We start from the raw sequence: 22,535 nt of genomic DNA, 5'->3' as shown, positions 1-22,535 counted from the left end.
TTTAGCAAATATATAACCATGAGACCCCACCCAGGCCTTGTGGGTTCCAACCCAGCAAAGAGACGATTGTGCTTCTGAAGACAGCTCCCTCGTTCCACCTCCAAGGGTCCTACCCCTGCCACTGGACGCGGGAGGGAGGCTCAGGATGGCCTCGCATCCATGGTGCGCCTGCCCCAGCCGGCCTGCCCTCTCCCCTGCTGCCCACCCAGAGCCTGGCTCCCAGCCTGAGACACACAGGCTCAGAGCAAAAGTGGAGCAGTCAGGAAGTGGGAGTGAAAAGCCGGTGCATTCCTGCTTCCTTCTCGGCAAGTTTCCAGAGCAAGGGGGCTCCTCCGACTGCGGGCCCGGGGGTCTGAGCACAACGAGCCTCTGCAGCCGGGGTTCCCTCAGAGCCGCCCTTTGGGGAAAGAGCCCCCAAGCTTCCTGAGAGTCCTCGCCACCCAGGCAGGCTCTTCCCCCTGGAGGCAAGAGTGCTGGCGAGCGTGCCCCTGCCCTGGGACCTGTACCATCCAGGTTTGGGGGTGGGACAAAGGTTTCCCCAGCACAGGCCAGAAGGGCATGGGCACCTCTCATCTCCCAGGAGGAGTCGTGGCCTCCTGGGGGCCAGTGGAACACTTGCCCCTACCCAGTCCCACAATCCCTTGGGATAAGCTACCTACATCCAGGTAACACTCGACTCTTCACTCCTGTGGGTTTGGGGGCTGATAAAGGTGACCGCTGGGCATGGGGAGGGCACCCTCCTCTGAATGAGAAACTAGGCATCAGGGACTGAGCACAGCACAAGAAGGGCTGGGCGGGACTGGACCCCAGGGACGGAGTGTCCGCGGCGCGCTCAGTGGGGCTGAAGGAGAGAACTCAGCCCTCCTGCCCCAGAAGCAGCGAAGTGCCCGAGAGGAGTGAGGGGGCACCAGGAAGGCAGCAGAGGCAGAGGCAGCTGGGAGAGGCTGGGCAGACGGGCAGATAAGGCTCTGGGCTCTCTCCCCTTGGGGGCCACAGCCAGAGAAACAGCGCAGCCAGTTGCATAATCCTTCTGTTTGCCCAGAGCTACATTTTGTCCTGAAACTCTCCGCCCTGGGAGGCAATTGAAGAAGATCCCAGCAAGGACCGGGCAGGGAAGGGAATCAGCTGGCAAGTGAGGGCTGCACTGGATCCCTGGCCTCCGTCGCCACACACAAGGATGGAGGCCCACAATGCGTCCGCCCCGCTCAACTTTACCCTGCCGCCCAACTTCGGCAAGCGCCCCACCGACCTGGCGCTGAGTGTCATTCTTGTGCTCATGCTGTTCATCGTTATGTTCTCGCTGGGCTGCACCATGGAATTCAGTAAGATCAAGGCTCACTTCTGGAAGCCTAAGGGACTGGCCATCGCCCTGGTGGCACAGTATGGCATCATGCCCCTCACCGCCTTTGCACTGGGCAAGGTCTTCCAGCTGAACAACGTGGAGGCGTTGGCCATCCTGGTCTGCGGCTGCTCACCTGGGGGCAACCTGTCCAACATCTTCAGTCTGGCCATGAAGGGGGACATGAACCTCAGGTAGGACTGGGGGTGAGTACGGGGGAGCCTGGGGACAGGATTGGAGATGTCGCAACTGAGGGGAAGAGCTGGGCTAAAGCCAGGAGAGGGAGTGAGTGGGGGCTGGGCCAATGCTAAGGCGGGGAGTATCAGGCATTTATTGTCAAGAGCTTCTGCTGGGCTGGGGGCAGGGGCTGGGGTACGTCTTGGTTTCTGCACCAAGCCAAAGGGGCCAGGCTGGTCCAGGGGCATCCTGGAGAGGCCCCTACTCCCAGAGGCGTCTCAAGTGGGGCACAAGGATTGTTTTGAAGGAGGACGAATTTAAACCAGTGGGGCTTCTGGAGAACTCTGCTTGCCTACACTGGTGTGCAAGCTCTCTGCTTTGAGGCCAGAGACCTGCAAAGGGGTGCAGACTGGTTCCAAACATCTCCAGGGAGATCAAGGTGGCGTGGAACCAAATGAGCCCCTCCAATTCCCGCAGAGCAGGCAAGAATTTCTAAAGATCCTCCAACTACCCGGGCATGTGGGCTGTCTTCTCTTAACATGCCCACCCAGCCATCAGATGCGGGAACACTTCCATGCAAACACATAACCAGGCAGAGCCAAGTTTCCCAGCGCCGGTCTAGGTTATGCTGGGCCTCACCTCAGACAAACTGCTGGGGGGTCACCAGCAGCATCCCCTCACCCAGAGCTTTACAGCAGAAATCGGTGAAGGCTCCCTCCCACAGGGGCCCTTCCGAACAGGTGGGACTCTGGTGGGGAACGCCTGCAGAGTGAGGCCATTTCAGAGCCGCTCTGGCTCCAGTGGCAGCCTGGGCTGGGTGAAGGGAACTCCACCGGAAGCTCTTGCCTTTCTCTCAGCCTCAGTCTCAAGCTCAGTAATCCTCCGGGTCAGTCCTCAGTGGACACGCTATTCCATGTGAGGTAGGGCAGAGGATTCAGACAGTCCCTCTGCTTGGCTCTGTCAGCACCCTGCCCCTGGCTGAACTTTAAAAGGAAACCAGCCAAGTAGGGATCCCCTTCCTGGGAATGCCAAGCGAGGCTGGGGCCGACTTTTAAATGAAAAAACAAGAGTGCTATTTGGGGTTTACCAGGACCTGCCGACTGAGAAGCTCTGGATTCTCTACCCCTATGATTCAACCCTCACGGAGGTGGTGGATGGGAAGAGAGGCACAAAGAGGGGGCTTGGCTTGTACATCTCCCATGGGAGCACATGTAATGTTCAACCACCTGGCTACGAGCAAATTCTTGCCTCGCTCTAATCCAAACCCTTCCTGCTGCAAAGCAAGCCTCGGTCTTGATCTGGCCTGTGGACAAGCTCGTTAAAGCCTCTGTGTCTCGAGAAACTGGGACTAAGTCTTAATCCCGGTGTGGAAGGTGTCGGGGAGGCGTGGTTCCCGAGGGCCTTGTGAATCTGTGGAAGCAGCAGAGCAGAATGGGACAGAGTAAAGTCCACCGGCAGAGTCTTTAAGTGTGAGTGACCAGAAGTCCCAGCCTCCTCAGCCAGAGGGTGCTGACGAGGTCTCTTCAGTGATACCCACATTTCCGAGGCTCTAGGTCCCCACCGCCCAGCCCCCAGTGACTCAGGGACGCAACCCTGCACGTTCTCCTGCTCAGCCTCCTGTCAGGGCACCTGGGGACCGTCACTTCTACCTGGACCCCACAAGAGATAATGCTCTGCTGGGACGGCCACCTTCTGCCATAAAGCCCCTTCCCACAGACAAACACCCCACGCACGTTAAACCATGCCCAGACCTCACTGGCAGAGCACGAATCTCGTCATCCATCACCACGTGCTGCCAGACTTCCAATTCCAATTTGAGTTCATCTGGGACAACTGGTTATGTGTATTATAATAACGGTGATGACACTGATAGTAAACAACAGCCAGGCCCTGTACCACGCACTTTACATGAGATCCCCATCCGGTCCCCTGTGAGGCGGTGCTGGAAAGAGCCCCATTTTAGAGATGAGGAAACAGTGGTTAATACATTTGCCCAAGGTCTGGGGGCTCCAAAGCCTGTGTTTGTACTCAGATATCTTCAGGGTCAGGCGCGTACATAACAAACCAAGTGACTGTAGGCTGATTGCCAGCCTCGGAGGCATGGGCTCCCCAAACAGGGCAGGCGCCACGCATCTCCCCCACGGTGTCGTGTGAAGGGGGACCCGCCACTGCCACAGCTTCCTGCTTTTCAAGAGAAGGTAAAAGCTCCCTTTTTATGTGAAATCTCCAAATTTTTAAATATTGGCAACTCATTCAAAATTTTTTAAAACACTGTGCGAGCCAAACTATAGACACTGAAGGGCCGGATGCAGTTCCAAGGCTTCCACTTGGAGCCCTCTCTTTGAACACAACACCGTCCTATTTCTCATATAGAACGGGGAGGAATCTGAAGACACCGAGTCCACTTTACACAGGAGGAAGCCGGAGTCCAGAGACTTGCCAGAGGTTTCCCGGAATTTGTGGGAAAGCCGTATCTGGAGCCAGCCCCAGGCTCCCTCCACCCTTGCTCTGCCTCACAGCTGGAGTGAGTCTGGGGCAGCTGCCAGCACGAGCAGGCGGGCACATCCCGGGAGCCTGGGCCGCCAGCTGGACATCAAGCAGCAGGCACGGCAGCTCCATCCTTGAGGATGCCAGCAGCCAAGCTCCAAAAGATGCAGGTAACCCAGGGGCCAGAGAAAATGCCCTCAACGCTGAAGCGAGCTTGGCTCATCCGCGCCAGAGGAGAGAGTACCAGAGGGAACTGGGCCCCTTGGACTGCCTTGCTGCCCCTCAAGTTTTTCGACTCCCCCCAACCTGGCCCATGGCAGAGACCAGAGCCAATGGCTGTGGGGACTACAGACTTGGACACAACCCAAGATTCCCGTAGGTCTCTCCACCATGGCACAGGAAGCCTAACCAGGACAGGACAGAAGCCAGAAGTTTCCCCCTTCACCACAGACCCTCATGAGTCTCCTCACACCCCCTCAGCTTCTGCCTCCAGGGCCTCTGCTGACAGGGACTCAAAACCCGCCCCTCAACCAGGGCATGCAAAGGTCCCAAAGCAATGTGTATGCAGCGCTCTGAAAACTTAAGCAGGAAGCATGACTAGAAAACCAAATGTGCTCCTTTGCCCTGGCCCCCGTGCTCCCCGAGAGGCAGCCAGTCCACGATGTTACTATGGCACAGGTTCCAATCTCAGGGCTAGAGTTTGAACGAGCCCCCTCCCAACCCTATTCCCCAGGATACACTGAGAATCACGACAGTCACAGACACAAGCACCTTAGGAGATGGGCATCCCAAGTGCCCAGCACTTGCACACGTGGAGAAGGAGCCTGGAGGTCTGGGAGTGGGGTTCCCACACACCCACGTGCACAAGGCACACCAAGTCCCAGAGCAAATTCCAAAACCCGTGACATGCCGAGCCAAAGTAAGCAAGACTCCTCCGCCCAAGGACATCAAAACAAGCGCGCAAGTTATGTGTGGCTTTTCTCCTAAGAAGAAATCAATAGCCAGCACTGAAGCCCCCGTGCCCCTCCCCAATCCCACCCCGCCCCCTTCCCACCCCAAAGGGAGCACCTGCCGGACTTTGCGTTCAGCGCTTCCACCGGCCTTTGACACTATTACCACTGATGTACATATCCATAAACAAGATACACTGTTGCATTTGAATGTTTTTAAGTTTTATATGAACAATATCATACTGATGCTATCACTTGACAACTTGCTTTTCTGAGATGTAGGCATATAAATAAAATAGCTACTTCGTGCATTTAAAGTGCACTACGGTTCCTTGTATTCATCCACTCTCCCGTTGTCGGACACTTGTGTGGATTTCATCTTTTGCTGCCGGGAATGGTTTTGCGCATATCCCTCTGCGCTCACGCGTGAGAGCGTGTGTAAGAAAAGCAGACTGCTGGGTTGTGAGTTCACACATCAAGAAAGTCTCCGAAGTCATTGTTCCACTCCACACTTGCACGAGCAGGGTATGCAGATCCCTGTTTCTCCACGTCTTCATCTGCATTTGGAATTGTCAGACTTTAATTTTTTGCCATTTGGTGGGAGTGAAATCAGTCGCGGTGGTTTTAAATTTGATTTCATATGTTTATTGGCCATGTGGGTATCCTCTTCTGGGACTATTTTTCTGTGGGACCATTGTGTTTTTCTTGTTAATTTGTAAAGTTGCTATTTATGTATGTTGCAAGGGTCTACTCACAGTTTTGGGCTTGTCTTTACACTTTAATACCCATGTCTTATAATACAGAGGGCTTATTTTAATTTAGTCAAATTTACTAATATTTTCCCTTGACGGTTTATATTTTTTAGGTTTCTTTAAGAAATTTTTTACTACCCTCAAGGTCATCAGGATATTCCTCTACATTTTCTTTGAAAAGTTTTAAAGTTTTGCTTTTCACATAGAGATCTGCAATCAACCTATAACTTGTTTTTATGTATGGGGTGATCTAATTTTATCTTTTCTACGTAAACAGAGAAAATTTCCAGTACCATTGAGTGAAGTTTTCTCCCGTAATTTGAACTGCCTCCTCTCTTGTAGATTAAATTCACAAATGTGCCTGGCTTTGTGTCTCTCTACGTGGCTACCTTGCACTAGCACATTTTCTTAATTACAATGATGTTATGCTAAGTTTCTATGTCTGAAAAGTAAATTCCCCTACCTTGCTCTTCTTGAAAATTGCATTAGCTACTCTTGGCTCTCTTCTCCTTCACTTGAATTTTGGGACTAGCTCTCAAATCCACAAAAAATATTTCTGGAATTTTGATTAAATTGGCACTAAAGTTATAGATAAATGCAGAGGCTATTTTATAATATTGTCTTCCCAGCCATGAAAATGGTATTGCTTTTTTTTAATCGAGGCCTTATTTTATACCTTTCTATGAAGTTTTATAATTTCTTACATAAAGATCTTGTATCTCTTTTAGATTTACTTCTAAATATTTTATAGTTTTGTGAATAGTATAAGTGGTATTTTTTTACAGAATTGATATGCTAATTATTTTTCCTAGTATATCGGGACCTAGTTGATTTTTTTTATATTGCTAATGTATTCAGAACTCCATGGATTCTCTTATTTGCTAGCTATAATGGAAATTCACTTGGATGTCCCCTGTGGCCAGTCCTGTCACTGACATATAATGAAAGTTTAGTTTCTCCTTTTCCCATTCCTATGCCTTTTCTATTTCTTGTTTTGTTGTGCTAGGAAAAACTGGTATATGGTATCATTTATAAGAGAGGTAATGATAACACGTATCCTTGCTTTATTCCTCTTGTTGAAAGAAGCTTTCTAATTTTTCAGCATGAAGTTTACTGTTTGCTGTAGACTTTTGATACATACCCTTTTCAGGTTAATGAATTTCCACTCTGTTGCTAGTGTGCTAATTTTAATTAATTAATTTTTTATTGAGGTGATGATAGTTTACAACACTGTGAAATTTCAGTTGTACATTATTGTCAGTCATCTCATAGGTGCACCCCTTCACCTTTGTGCCCACCTCCCAGCCCCCTGCCCCCTGGTAACCACTAAATAATTCTTTTTGTCCACGTGTTTATCTTCCATGTATGAGTGGAATCATATGGTGTTTGTCTTCCTTTATCTGGTTTATTTCACTTAACAGAAAACCCTCAAGGTCCATCCATGTTATTGTGAATGGGACGATTTTGTGTTTTTCTTTGGCTGAGTAGTATTCCATTTTTTATATATACTACATCTTCTTTATCCATTCATCAGTCAGTGGGCACTTGGGTTGCTTCCACGTCTTGGCTATTGTGAATAATGCTGCAGTGAACATTGGGGTGCATAAGTGTCTTTGAATTGCTGATTTCAAGTTCTTTGGATAGATACCCAGTAGTGGAATGGGCTCGGTCATATGACATTTCTATTTTTAGTTTTTTGAGGAATCTCCATACTGTTTTCCATAGTGGCTGCACCAGTTTGCATTCCCACCAGCAGTGAATGAGGGTTCCATTTTCTTCACACCCTCTCCAACATTTGTTATTTTTTTGTCTTAGTTATTATAGTCCTTCTAAAGGGTATAAGGTGATATCTTAGTGTAGTTTGATTTCCATTTCCCTGATGATCAGTGATGTTGAGCATCTTTTCATATGCCTGTTGGCCACCTGTATATCTTCTTTGGAGAAATGTCTCTTCATATCCTCTGCCCATTTTTTGATCAGGCTGTTTGATTTTTTGTTGTTCAGTTGTGTGAGTTCTTTATATATTATGGAGATTAACCCTTTGTCAGATATGTGATTTGCAAATATTTTTTCCCAGTTTGTGGGTTGTCTTTTCATTTCCGTCTTCTTTTGCCTGGCCTTATAGAAGCTCTTTAGTCTGATGAAGTCCCACTTGTTTATTCTTTGTTTTCCTTGTCTGAGAAGACATGGTGTCTGAAAAGATCTTTTAAGTTCAATGTTAAAGAGTGTACTGCCTATATTCTCTTCTAGAAGCTTTATGATTTCAGGTCTTACCTTCAAGTCTCTGATCCATTTTGAGTTTATTTTTGTGAATAGCATAAGAGAACGGTCTACTTTCATTCTTTTACTTGTGGTTGTCCAGTCTTCCCACCACCATTTGTTGAAGAGACTTTCCTTTCTCATTGTATGTTCTCAGCAACTCTATCGAAGATTAGCTGTCCGTAGATGTGTGGATTTATTTCTAGGCTTTCAATTTTTTTGTTGTTATTGTTAAAGATTGGCACCTGAGCTAACAACTGTTGCCAATTTTCTTCTTTTTTTGCTTTTTCTCCCCAAATCCCCCCAGTACATAGTTGTATATTTTAGTTGCCGGTCCTTCTATTTGTGGCATATGGGATGCCACCTCAGCATGACTTGATGAGTGGTGCCACGTCCACGCCCAAGATCCGAACAGTCGAAACCCTGGGCCGCCGAAGCGGAGCATGTGAACTTAATCAGTCGGCCACGGGGCTGGCCCCTGGGCTTTCAATTCTGTTCCATTGATCTGTGTGCCTGTTTTTGTAACAGTACCATGCTGTTTTGATTACTGTAGCTTTGTAGTATATTTTGAAGTGAGGGATTGTGATGCCTCCGGCTTTGTTTTTTTCCCTCAGGATTGTAGTATGCTAATTTTTATCATGCATAAACATTGGATTTTGTTGAACGACATTTTTCCACATGTATGAAACAATCATACTGGTTTTTTCCTTTAATTTGATAATATAGTGATATATATCAGTAGACTGTCTGTTAAACCATTCTTACCTTGCTGGGCTAAACCTATCTTGTTCATTGTATTGTTTCGTAAAGGCTTTGCTAGATTCATTTGCTTACTATTTATGATTTTTGCTCCTATGTTCATAAGTGAGAATAGCCTCTAATTTTCCCTTCTCATAATGTCCTTTTCCAGCTTTGATTCTAAAATTACACTATTCATATATGATAAATTGGGGCATTTTCCCCCTTCTTGTGGTCTCTCTTTGTATAATATTGGGACCATCTGTACTTTGAACATTTAGTAGAACTCTACTGTAAAACCATATACATGGGGCAGGGTTTGGAGGAGAAGTTTTAAACTACTTATTAACTGTCTTTAGTGTTTCTAAGTTGCTTAAGGTTTTCAGCTTAATTTGAGTTAGTTTTTGTAGATTGTATTTCCCAGGAAATTGTCCAATCTAAATTGAAAATAAAAGTATAAAACTGTCCTTGGTTTCTTCCATGACTCTCTATCTTTATTCTATCTGTAATTATGTTCCTTTTTTCATTCCCAATATTATCAATTTGTCTCTTCTTTCCTTTTCCTTGATTAGTCTTGCCAGGGGTGTCTACTTTATTGGACTTTGTAGAAGCCTGTTAACTGATCCTCTTAATCAATCTACATAATTTTTAAAATATATTCTCTCATCTTTAATATTTTATTTCTTCTCTTTCATTGGGTTTACTTTGTTTTTCTGTTTTCTTGAGTTAGATACTTAGCTCATTAATTTTTAGTCTTTCTTTTCCTATATAAACATTTAAGACTATGAATTTTCCTCTAAGAATTATTTTATCTGCTCCCCAGATGTTTTTACTTATTGAGATATAATTCACATACCACAAAATTGACCTTTTTCAAGTGTATAATTCAGTAGTTTTTAGTATATTCACAAGGTTGTACAACTATCATGGCTATCTAATTCCAGAACATTTTCATCATCCCAAAAAGACACCCTGTACTCATTAGCAGTCACTCCCCATTCTTCTCTCACCCCCACCCCAGCAACCACTAATCTAATTGCTGTCTGTATAGATTTCATATAGATGGAATCAAACATAATGTGCCATTTTATATTTCTTCTTCTTTCACTTAGCATAATGTTTTCAAGACTCACCGATGTGATACCATGCAGCAGTACTTCATTGCTTTTTATGGCTGAATAATATTCAATTGTATTGATATACCATATTTTGCTTATCCCATTCATTAGTTGATAGAGATTTTGATTGTTTTCCATTCTCTTGGGTACTTTCCCACCAGAATGGAAGCCAGAGCCATATATTGTAACATGAACGTCCACAAATCTAAGAATGTTCCCTAGCAGCTTCATTCTCTCAGTTGGTCTTTCTGGAAGGCTTCTCCTTATACAGGGTCCCGGGACTAACATGTATTAGATTCCAAATGGAAACGGCAATAGGACAATGAGGATACAAATGAGAGCTAAGAGGATATATTATTCAGACTCTGAGACTCACACTTTTCTTAAATAATCTAAGGATAAACCAGAAAGTAAAGAACATGAGAATATCGATGTTGGGGACTAGAATAGTATTCAAGACACGAAGCAGGTCTGATGGCCAGATTGTCTTGTCACTTACTTGACAATGGGTAACTATTGCTGTCTTCTCTACTACTGCACCATTATGGTCCTTCAATTATTCTGTTTCTACTGCTTTGCTGCTATTTCTTTTTACAGTCCTTCTAATCAAGGCCTCCGTTTACCACTTTTTCTTTGAATGGTTTTTGGCTTCTGCCTCACCATCCCTCCCATGCCACCCACTCCTGAAGACCAAGTGTTCTGTCACTGTGTCTCATATTCAAATTCCCCAAGAGAGAAAACGCTCTTCATGTAGTTATTCCTTGTTCTCTCAGTTGGACAGAGCAACTATGTCCAGCTATGCTCTAGGCTCTAAGACAGGCACCTAGCAACTGTGGAACAAGAGCTATTCTATGATCCAATGGGCTTAGAGCAACAGGATCACACAGTCAGCTTTCTTCAAAATGGGCTATGCATATGCAAGTGCTCAGAGCAAACGAGTTCTATTATGGAGATCAGAAGGGCTCCTTCCACTGTAAGCACACAGGGACTGAACCAGTTGGACAGACCTGGGTTCAAATCCTGCCTCGGCCATTACCACCAGTGTAATGCTGAGCAAGTCACAACTCTTCTAGTCCTGAGATTCCTCATCAGCAAAAAGGAGATAGTATGCCTACCTCCTAAGGCTACTGGGAAAAGGAAACGAAGCAGTGCATGTAAAGCACCCAGCACAATGCCTGCCACACAGCAGGCACTCAACAAAATCATCTGCATTAATGGGCTCTCTGCACTCTTCCTCTGTCTCCCTCCCAGCATCGTGATGACCACCTGCTCCACCTTCTTTGCCCTGGGCATGATGCCCCTCCTCCTGTATGTCTACTCCAGGGGGATCTATGAAGGAGACCTGAAGGACAAGGTACCCTATGGAGGCATTGTCATATCACTGATCCTGGTTCTCATTCCTTGCACCATAGGGATCTTCCTCAATGCCAAACGGCCACAATATGCACGCTATATGGTGAAGGTAAGAAACTGGGGGCCTGGGCATGGAGCAAGAACACCACCATCCTCTCAGGGTATGGCTCAAGGCAAGTCATTTGGGCTTTTTCAGTGTCCATTTCCTTGTTTGTTTAAGGGAAAAAAGGTGTACCATTGGAACACTACTTCGTGCAATTGTACATGAGAATACTTAAGAAAAGTTAAAAGAAGTAAAACACTACACACAACTATAAGGTATAATCATTAGTTTAATAATAAACTTGTGTTAGGCACCCACTAGACGCTAAATTTTATGCTACACTCTCTAAGAATTCACTGTCCTCAAAGAGTCTGATATTTGCAGAAGGCTAAGTAACACAAGAACCAAGAACCAACATGGTGTACAATCAGGTGTTGGCAGAATGCAAAGAGGTGAGGTGAGTGATGGTCAGTAGTCAAGGAAGACTTCCTGGAGGGGACAAGCTTGAGCCAGAGTGTGAAGAAAGGGTCCCGTTTGGCTCAGCCTGGGGAGAAGCCTGAATAGAGGAGGTCAGAGTGGGGCCAAGGGCAAACTTGGCTGATCTGACAAGACAGAGGGGAAGAGATCAGGGGAAGAGGTGGTGTACATACTCCCAGCAATTCAGAAGTGGGGTGGGAGTGGAGTAGGGCCCCAGAGGGTTTGGGGAAGCCCTGTGGTTACAGACAGGGCATCATGCCACTGTCTTGCCCTCGGAAGAATCACAGACTCTTGGAGTGCGGCTAGGGTCCCTCTGCCAACTTTTGTGACCTTGGAGCTCAGTTCCTGTCAGTCTCCCGTTTGGCTCAATGTTCATTCCCCAGGGCCAGGGCTCCATCCTGGTCCTCAGGAAGGACTCTGCCTCCTGACATCCTGAGGGCCTGTTCTTGTCTCTGCTCCTGGAACTGTACCTTTGGGCTGGTCTACAGGCCACGCTGCTTGGAAGCCCAAGGCTTGGTAGCAACTTTGGGCCTGGGACAAAGCACCTGCAAGTCAGGTTTTCAGGGGTTTTTGAGTCTTTGCCCTTATCCTGGTGCAGTCCTAATACCTGGCCACTGCTCCCCTTCCCACCTGTTACAACACATGGAAGTTATTCCTCCTCCTGTGCATGGCTAGTCACCCTATCTCAGCTCTGGATGGCATTCCCTCCACCCTTGATTATGCCCCCCACCCCCACAGCCTCTGTCCTCTAGCTCTTATTTCATAACCATTTCTCTATTTGTCCTTCACAATCAGCATTAGTACAGGTTCACATCTCTCCTATCTTTAAAAAAACAAAATGAAACAACAATCCCTCACGGGACTCCACCTCCCATTCCAGCCAACACTTCTCTTTCCTCCCCTTCCTAGCTACACTTAACATTCCTTCCCACATCCACTTCTCACATACCTTCCACTTGCCCCACGCCGCGACCAGGGCTGTTCTCACAGGTGACCAGGCCCTCAACAATTAGTCTCCATTATCTGAATCCCTCTCCTCTCCTTCATCTCCCATCCACTCACCCTCTTAATGACCACCTGCTCCACTTTCTTTGCCAAATCCAATAGACATTTCTCAATTCTTCCTTGGCCCTTTAGCAGCTTTTGGTATGGTTGACCACTGTCTCCTCAGAAGCCTTCTCCCTCAGCTTCGGTGACTGCATGCTCCTGCTCTCCTCCCACCTCCCTGGCAGTTCTTTCCAGACTTCCTTATGAGTTCCCCTAGTAAAAGTTACTTCTCTGCATTCAGCCCAAGCTTTCTGCTTTTCTTGCCAGATATTCCTAAGTCCAGGTCTCCCCTCCATGATATCTGGTTCATCTCAAAGACCATCTACAAGCTGACAACTTTCAGAACAGCATTTTCAGTCCCTCAACTCTACCCTGACTCCAGAATCCACTTATTAACTGCCAGATCTTCCCACATGAATACACCTCAGACATCTAAAACTCAACATGTCTGAAGGTGAAATCATCTCCTCCTCAAGCCTGCCCCTCCTCCCTCCCTCCCTATGGGAGTCTCACTGAAGGGCATTCCATGTGCCCAGCTGCGCAGAAACTGCAAAGTCATTCTCAACGTCCCCTCTCCCTCCCCACTCACACCCAGCTCATCAGTGACTGTCAATACTTTCTGTTGCTTGAATCCATCCATTCTCCATCTCTGCAGCCGCTATCTTCATTCAGGCTACTATCCTCTCCTAGACAACTGAAACAGCCTTCTAACCCGGCTGCCTGACCCAGTTTTACCGAGGGTGGAGATGTAAAGTACAAACGCTGCCACTTCTCTTCACTGCTTAAAGCCCCTCACTGGTCCTCTCTCCCCATGATACAGTTTAAACTCCTTCATGTGGCTCCTCAGGCTTTCTTGATTTGGTCTCAAACGACCTGTCCAGTCTCAGCTGTTTTCTCTCTGCACACGCCCTTCCCTCTACCTGGAACACTCCCTACACTAGCAGAAAAAAAAAACAGAAATGTTTGTGTCCGCCATCTTATTTAGTCAAGATGGCTTGTGGAGGTATAGGAATAAAAAAAAATCACACAATATAAAACTGTAAAGTGACCTTTGATATCATTTAATGCAATTCTGCCCTTCCCCATTTTATAAGTGAGAAAACCATGAGCCAGAACCCCAAGTTCACACTGCTAGTCACAACTGATCTAAGAACACATGCCTCCTTTTTACCTTAAAGTAACTTTAATTAAGAGTATTCTTCTGAGGATGCAGAAAGCAGCTCAGATCTTAAAGCTGGAAAGGCTTTCAAGATAAAGTTCAGTCTCCTGCCTTATTCCCATTATACAGACAGAGTCACCGAGGCCCAGGAAAGGTTCTTGGCAGAGCCAGGGCTACCAGTCAGTCTCCTGTTCCTGTTGTGATGCACATCCACTACTCAGTTCAACAGCAGAAACAGAGTCAAAATGACCCAGAGAACATTAAAAGGCCTGGGCCGAAAGACAGGGACTCATACGAACAGCATCAAAGGTAATCTACAAAACACAGATGTACCTTGGACCCACTTTGTCCCTGGCTGACCCTTCAGGGTTGAACCAGAAGGTCAACAGCTCAATTTATCAAATATTCCCAATCTGTGAGGATGCAGACGAGCATGTGGTCAAGATGCAAAGGCTGACGTTGCCTTGCTTTTGTGGCTGAGGGGTATACTCGTCTTTTACCTCCGTTTCATAAAATTTAGTAACAAGCTAAAAAATGAGCAATCGTCCCAGTCTCTTTGTACACTTAACCCTCCTAGAGACTTTCAAACCAAAACTACCCAACTTCTAATAGCTGACTGCCAGAAGGTATGTGCTCAAACTCCGCTCCAACAGTTGCAGCCCCTAGCGGGAGGTCACACATTTAGATACACCAAGATACAATTTCAGGGATGCCATTTGGAAAGGCAATTCAAGTCACACTTTAATTTACCCATGCAAGGGTTTATTTAAGGCTATGTGGTTAGAAGGTTGATGATCTCAGCATGACGTGGTCTAGGAGCCACTCACCATAAGCCATCTGCCACTCTTTAGTAAGGGTCCCATCGTTACAGACTCGACCGCTCTACCTATGCTGTTCCCATCCCTGCTGGTCCTGATGAACTGACCCGACTCTCCTTTCCCTCACAGCTTCTCCCAGCTGGTGGCTTCTGCTGCTCCCAGCCTGCTGTGTCTTTTAACACCTCTCTGCTCCTGCCTCCCTAATTCTGCAAACTCTTTAACTGAGGGGATCTGATTAGTTTGGTCACTCACTGATTTGTGTAGGGGCACCTTTGTGGGAAGACTTTGGGCCAGGTCATCTCAGTCACAAGCTGATGGACTGGCTGCCCGTGAATGGACACTCACCACAGCTTCAAGCAGCTATGACAGGGCAGTGAAGTCAGGAGTACAAAACATGGTGACCATGGAGAGGCAACTACCTACGGTCTTTGTCTCAGCAGGAGGTTGTGGATATAACCACAGACGGCAGGACTGAGTGCGACAGGAAACTTTGAGTTAAGTTACTCTCCTTCACTTATTACAATTTAGTGAGTGGTTCTTATATGCTAGGTCCTGTGCTGTCAAACCTCACCCAGACATTGAACGACTCACCAGAGCTGACACACTGGAGACCGGCAGAGCCAGCTCTCACATCTGGGTCACACCAATGCCTGTGCTCATAACCACTCCACAGCCCCCAAGAGCAGGAGGAGAGTGAGGGAATGCAAGTGAGGAAGAGGGCCTCTGGATTCATGGGCAATTCCTGCAGCCCAATGTCCCCTACATTATCCATTACACTCTTTCAACGGGAGCAAAAACTGGTCACTGGGTAAAGGACAAATCCAAAAGGTGAAATCAATTAAAAGTGCAAGGGCATACTGGGGGGGCTCATCAGTTAACAGTCTTTGAATAAAACTTGGAAAATGTGGTGAATGAGGAGATCTGGAAAAGTCCTTCTCCTGGGATAGGGCCACTAGCTGGTACCAGTGATGTTTTATATGACCACGTCAGTTGCACCATGGATTAAAAACACAGAAATGCAAATCTGTGCAGCTGAAGTTTGAGCAATCTAACTGTTAAAATGTTACCAGGACAACGATGTGAATATAATTAATGCCACTGAATTGTTCACTTAAAAATGGTTAAAACGGCAACTTTTATGTCATATATATTTTACCACATTTAAAAACCGTATTAGGAAATACAAAATACCACACGTGAATGAACTGGAAACTGAACCAACACATATAACCATTACAAAATAACATGGTAAGTTCTAGAAAAGTTTGCTATATATTCCTGTACTCAGAAAATGAGAGGAAGTGTCTTAAATTTATGCACATATCTTGATCAGTTTGAAGTGTGTCACTCCAGAATGCAGACGAAATTTAAGCACACTTTGAAAGCCCACATCCTTGTTACATGCTGAAAAATCAACGTTGTAATTTCATCAAAAACCTACCTACTAAAAATTCAAAATGCTATGTAAGATGCAACTATAAAATAACCTTCAAATGAACACATCCCATTGTTCCTAATGAATGCTGCTTTTACAGCACTTACCTGGGAAGGGTGGACCTGCATGTTTCCGACAATGGCGTTATTACCCAAAACATTTTGAAACTCCTTTGGGGATCTTCCTTCATATCCAATTTGCAGGTCCCTCGGGAGTAAGCTCATCCCTTTACAGTTACACATCACTAGGGATCTAAAATCACATCACCTGACTTGATCACCCACTTTGTTTACCAGCTTCGCTTCAAATGACTCCTGGCAATTTCCAGACATCAAATTCATCCTAAAACCGCTAAGTTCCTACTCAGAATGGAAGTATCTGAAACAAGTATGACAGGTTCTAAGAATGACTTCCAATGAGTTCCAAAACATCTAGAGTGACGGCCGCATTGTAGGATTGTGTACACAGGCTCCAAAGACAGTCTCTGCAAGAGAACTTTTAATTTACAAGACCACTTTGAGGGAGGACTGAACAGCTTCATTTCTTCAGAACCCAGTACTTCACTAAAAACCTGCTATGCGGAGATGTCAAGCAGCAGCTGTGCTTGGCTGAGTCTCTAGCAACAGAGACGATCTCCTTAATCAGATTAATCAGGTCTCTGTCCTCCAAGAAGATTCCTAGCTACTGCTAATCCCAAAATGATGGAAGATACAGGTCTTGTATTTCCTTCCATTTCAAATGCCATTTTTTTTTATTAAAGTGTTTTCCAGCTCCAATGCCCACCTGAGCTTCCCCACCCATCTCTGCTTCTCCCTGTGCCCGATGACTGTTCTGCCTCTTCTTTTTGTCCTCCTGCACAGGGTGGAATGATCATCATGCTTCTGTTCAGTGTGGCTGTCGCAGCACTCTCTGCCATCAATGTGGGCAAGAGCATCATGTTTGTCATGACACCCCACTTGCTGGCCACCTCCTCCCTGATGCCTTCCATCGGCTTCCTGCTAGGTTACACGCTCTCTGCTCTCTTTCGCCTCAACGGACGGTAGGTATTACTTCAGGCCCACTGTCCCATGGACCTCATTCTTCTCCTGGTCTCTCAGGAAAAGGATGACATCTGAGACCTGGGGAAGGCAATTTCCTACCAATATGGTCAAATGCATCAAATGAACAAGGAACTTTGGACTGTGAGAAATATTGGGGAGGGAAGGTACTGAATAGGTTAGAAATATAAATCGAAAGACCAAAGGCATCTAATCAAAGAGCAACAGCTCATGGCAAAGTACTCCCTCCATAGCCTAGATTCCAACTCCTGCCCAACTCCTTGGTAGCTAATGGCACTGGGGTAGCTCCATGTCATCATGAGAAGTGTTGACAATATTCTTCTTTTCCCACCCAGGCTCTAGTCTTGACAAGCACACCGTTAGGCGACAACTCTAAGTAGCACTCAGAACTGAAGTAGCTGTGGACTTCAGCTATAATCTAATCCAGTTCACAAACACAGCTGCTACTTTAGGGGAACAGAGTTTGAGAGCCCGGAGCAGAAACATCAGGCACCCTGTCCATACACAGCAGCACATTTCAGCAACTTTTCCTCTCTTCGGCCACAGAAGACAAATGCTATGCGGGAGTCTCTTCAGAGTGATCGCACCCTAGCTCCCCAACCCCGCCAAGAAAACCGAATTGTTATAAAACAAAATTTAAAAACAACTACCCATTTTTAAAAACATGCTAATTTAAAAAAGAACAAATTACTATAGGATGTAACACATGGTGTATAGTAGAGCCAAAAGGATGCCAGTGACCATTCCATGTCCATTTTCATGAAGACAGTGATATGAATCATAATAAACGGCCATAGCATCAAGTGTCATCAGTCATCTCCCCCATAAATGTGCTGAGACAGCTCTCAGGGATTTTTTAGCGACTATTTTAACACATTAATTGCAATTTAACAAATTAAAACGTATTCATTCAATGTAAACATCTCATTCTTTTTTTTTAAAGTTTACATAAATTCCATCAGAGTTGGCCTGACCAGGTCTCTGGCTGGGAAAGATTCGTTCTGAGCTAACATCTGTCGCCAATCTTCCTTTCTTTTCCCCTCTCCCCAAAGCCCCAGTAAACGGCTGTATATTAGCTGTAGGTCCTTCTCTTCTATGTGAGCCGCCACCACAGCACAGCTACTGACAGACAACTGGTGTGGTTCCACACCCAGGAACCAAATCTGGGCTGCCAAGGAAGAGCATGCCAAACTTTAACCACTAGGCCATCAGGGCTGGCTCAACATCTCATTCTTTACTCCATAACGTGTTCTGAAGATACATAATGGGGTTGAGTTAAGTTTTTTTTCCTCCCCAATCCTCATGTGTTTGGGACTTAAAGATGTCCAAGCCACAAACCTGGGAACAGAACAAGGACTCCAGACATTTCAGTCAATCTTCTGTGTGTTGAAATTCTAATTGTTCTCTGTGTAAACTCTACACAAGCCAACGAGGGATACCAGGTCAAACCTCTTACACCCTCACCAGGCAGGTATTTCTCCAAATTTTAATTTGGCAACCCCACAAAAGCAGACAAATCATAGATGTCCAAGCTACTCAGAAATTGTCACAAAAACTCTTGACATGAATCTACTGGTCACCATCTTGCATACAGCTGGCTCAGTTATTTTAAGAGATGGGTCAACTTGACTTTTCTTGAAAGCATGCACACACTAATACGTGGCTCACTTTTTTTTCCTATGTCGACTGTTTAGTGGGTCTTAAGAGTACCTGGGAGAAAGGAGATGGGCTAGGGAGGTCATACTCTCAGGTCCCTTTCTGTGAAGGCATACCAGGTTCTTTTTAACCTACACAGGTGCAGACGCACTGTCAGCATGGAGACCGGATGCCAAAATGTTCAACTCTGCTCCACCATCCTCAATGTGACCTTCCCCCTTGAAGTCATCGGACCACTTTTCTTCTTTCCTCTCCTCTACATGATTTTTCAGCTTGGAGAAGGGCTTCTCCTCATTGCTCTCTTTCGGTGCTATGAGAAAATGAAGCCTTCCAAGGGTGAGTACTTAATCATTCCCCTGACTTCTGCTCCCATATTGGACCTGATCCTGCCAGCAAGTTAGTTTCTGGCAAGGACCTTTTGGATGGGGCTGTAACTCTTACCAAGCCCCTAGGAACCAGGTAGCACCAAAGTAGTAGGAAGGGATCTCAAAAAGCCAAGGCTACTTCATTAACTGCACTCCATTTCTGCTGGGAGAATAAACCGTGCATGTTTTGCCGCATGAGATTGAGGCGATTTGCGCTGCTTTGTTGAACTCAGGAGACCACACAGGGCTCAGGACAAGGAAAACAGGACAGAATTGTGTTGGACATTAGTTGTGAGATGTTAATTGTGTGAAAGTCCCCTATTTACAAGAGTTAGGGAAGTTTCTGTGTTCTTTAAAACTAGGTTCTTACGTCCTGGACCAAGTCAGAGCCCCAGCACCACTGGCACTCCTACGAGGGAAAACATAAAAGCATGCAGCCTAATAACCCAGAATCCAAAAAAGGGATTCCAATTCTGGTTACACAGTAAAGAAAACCTAAGTATAAGCTTACTAAATAGTAACTACTACTACAATAATCTAGTTTAACTTGATTTGTACTCTGATTACTACTGGATTAATAACTTACTAGCCAATCAGCACCTCTTTTCTAACATTCTCAGAGCATTCCATTCTCTTCAAAATATTACCAAACCTCCAGAGAGGCGAGAGTCCCTTCCTCAAAGGAGACTTGAATTCCAAATCTTTTTTTTTTTCAAACCAAGAAACTCAACCTTACTTCGTAACTTATTTTGGTATTTTCTAACTCTAAACATCAGTATATTCTGCTTAATCACACAAACCCTTCAAGTGACTGCAGGTTAACTGAGGGCCCTTCAAGAGCTTTCCCGGCAGTAAGATGCAACTTCCCCTGGGGGAGTAGATTATCTTACAGTAGCAAATGCAGATTTACATTTACAATTAGCCAAAATGTCATCTTGGTTATCAAGCAGCCACAAAGAAATAAACGGCCCATACTTCAGAATCATTTTATAAGCTTTGGTTCGAAACTACACTGGAGTTGTCCACAACCATCTAGTCTTATGCTTATCTCAGAGCAACTCAAGAAATCTGTCGTCCTTTTAAGTCTCCACCTTCTTACACACACACACAAATGCAAGAGAGGGAAGGAGGTGCTAAACCAACCAACCATGTCCCTAGGTTTGCAGCGTTAGCCTAGAATGGCCTGGAGCGTCCTCAGGGAGCCATGCACTAATTATTGGTCTTTGGCTCTCAAGACCTAAAAATAACTTCAATCACAAGGCACCTCAGAAGACCCTTATGGCAAAACTAAGTGAAAACAACTTACCTCCTTGGAGTTAATGGACTGATGGTAAAAGCCCAAGCAGCAGTGCTGAGGGTGAAAATCTGTCACAAGTTTTGTGCTTTTAACCCCTGTACCCTTCTACTGAGACGGGAGAACAGGAAGCGTGGACCCAGACTCCTATTTTCACAGCTCCTAAGTCCATGTAGGCAGGAAAAGGGGTAGATCAAACAAGATGGGGGGAAGAAGGAGCCTGGAAACTCCCCCTTGGAAGACTTTCCTAAAGCTTTTTCCTCCCTGCCCCCTCCATGCTCCCAGAATGCAACAATCTTTCTTAAACTCCTACTGTATTGCATGTATAAAGAAACTGGAGACGGAATGATGAACAGTCGGTATTTTGCTAATTTGTAAGACTTTTTCTTACTAGTATTACCATTAGGAATGCTGAGGTGAAAGTAAATCTTTCCTCAGACTTTAAGAGTAAGTCATGGGAGGAGAGATGGTCAAGAAACAGAAACAACCACCAACCACCACATAGCACACCTAGGAGTAAGTTGGTCTTCTTTTATCTTCCAGATAGAACAAGCTTTGTAATAATTACTGTTTCCTTTCCCTACTCTCGACTCTTTTCAACTTTACAGATAAAACAAAAATGATCTACACAGCTGCCACAACGGAAGAAACCATTCCAGGAGCTCTGGGAAATGGCACCCACAAAGGGGAGGAGTGCTCCCCTTGCACAGCCTAACCTTCCTCCAATGGCCTGGATTCTGGTCACAAGGCAGTTCAGAAGACAAGTGTGGGAATTTCAGAGAGCAGAGAAAGGAACACCAGTAGTGTCTGAGTCTTTTTCCAGGATCAAGCTTTGCCTGGAAGACAGAGAGTCTCTACCCAAAAGCCTCACCTAACCCAAGCTTAGAATTTTGATACTTGTTTAAAAAAAAAAAAAGCATACATGCTCATTGACAACCCCATGAAAGCAGAAATCAAAACTCTTTTTGCCCCTTCATCTCTAGAAGTTTCTGATAAGTGCGTAAAAGGCAATTTCCGAACTAGCCAATAAACAAGTTTTTTTTTAACCTAAAATCAATTACCCAAATTCTGTTCCAAGTTTTGTGACCCAAAAAGAAAATAAATGCTCAGAGCACTGTAGGATTAGTAGACTTCAGATGTCCTGTCTAATCTTAAAAATTCAGACCCCATTCCTTCCCTTTTGACATTATTGGGATTAAAGCTCCTGAGGACACAAATACAACACCAAGAACACAAAAGACGACACGACAAAATGCAAAAGCAACTGGACAATACAAACTCAAAAACTCAGCCATGACAAAATAAGACGTTTTTGGAGAATGCAATTCCAAAAGTAGAGGGGGAAAACTTTAACAAAGAAAAGCCAGGAACACAAACATCAACAGAAACGTTTCACTAACCTAATAAAGTATCACCATCAGTTCATAAGGTATCGGTGGTTTCCACATTACGCTCCCTCAAAATTTAGAATACTGCAAACTATTGCCAAATGCGTAATTTCTCAAAGAAAGACACTCAACTTAGAATTCTTAAAGTTCAAATTTTCTCCAATGAAACAAACATTTTACATCACTCCTATGCAAACAAGGACCAAGCAAAAGATTAAAGAACACGGACAACTAACATTAACACTTGTAAACAAATGACCATGTCCACTTACTTGTGGTTTTAAGATCATTTAATATGATTAGGTACAACTGAAACCAAGATAAGTTAAATTTAGGGCATCAGTCTGGCAAATGTCCAGGATTCCTAATACCAGAACAAGTTTAAGAATCACCGATTTGGGTCATTAACACCCTATTAAAAATGCAGACTTGTGAAAAGGTTTGCCACCTCTCATTTTTACATATCATATCCATGTTAACATATCTGTTCAAATTCTTTACTATTTAGCTAGCAGATGTACTAAGTACAGGAAAGTAACATAAGAACAAGCTTATTGAGCTTTTTAAGCAAGGTAGGGCTGGACTCGAGATACATCATCCTCAAACTTCTCCTTACAGAACT

At 45.3% G+C, this 22,535-nt stretch overlaps 1 protein-coding gene across 2 annotated transcripts; it reads left to right on the top strand.

Annotated features, from left to right (window-relative positions):
• The first annotated feature begins 718 nt into the window (after window positions 1-718).
• On the top strand, window positions 719-21,644 carry SLC10A1 (solute carrier family 10 member 1). Of its 2 annotated transcripts, XM_014867194.3 has the most exons (5): window positions 809-1,533; window positions 11,072-11,282; window positions 17,013-17,191; window positions 19,006-19,202; window positions 21,134-21,644. In XM_014867194.3, exons 1-5 carry the CDS (start codon window positions 1,178-1,180, stop codon window positions 21,238-21,240), a joined length of 1,050 nt encoding a protein of 349 aa, XP_014722680.1. In that variant the 5' UTR covers window positions 809-1,177; the 3' UTR covers window positions 21,241-21,644. The 2 variants fall into 2 exon arrangements, with proteins under 2 accessions (XP_070369969.1, XP_014722680.1); XM_070513868.1 differs by lacking the exons at window positions 11,072-11,282; window positions 17,013-17,191; window positions 19,006-19,202; window positions 21,134-21,644 and adding an exon at window positions 3,890-11,064 and having other exon boundaries at window positions 719-1,533.
• Window positions 21,645-22,535: the final 891 nt, after the last annotated feature.

This window comes from Equus asinus, chromosome 7, assembly GCF_041296235.1.
Source record: "Equus asinus isolate D_3611 breed Donkey chromosome 7, EquAss-T2T_v2, whole genome shotgun sequence".
Lineage (NCBI taxonomy): Eukaryota > Metazoa > Chordata > Mammalia > Perissodactyla > Equidae > Equus > Equus asinus.
The sequence above is the reverse complement of the archived record's forward strand: the minus strand, read 5'-3'. Positions and strand labels throughout refer to the sequence as shown.

What these genes read in the sequence shown, in the direction of transcription:
- SLC10A1 (XM_014867194.3), top strand. Translation starts at nt 1,178, where the DNA reads ATGGAGGCCCACAATGCGTCCGCCCCGCTCAACTTTACCCTGCCGCCC. An exon ending in AAGGGGGACATGAACCTCAG is followed by an intron (nt 1,534 to 11,071) that starts GTAGGACTGGGG and finishes TCTCCCTCCCAG; the next exon opens with CATCGTGATGACCACCTGCT. An exon ending in CTCTTTCGCCTCAACGGACG is followed by an intron (nt 17,192 to 19,005) that starts GTAGGTATTACT and finishes TAACCTACACAG; the next exon opens with GTGCAGACGCACTGTCAGCA.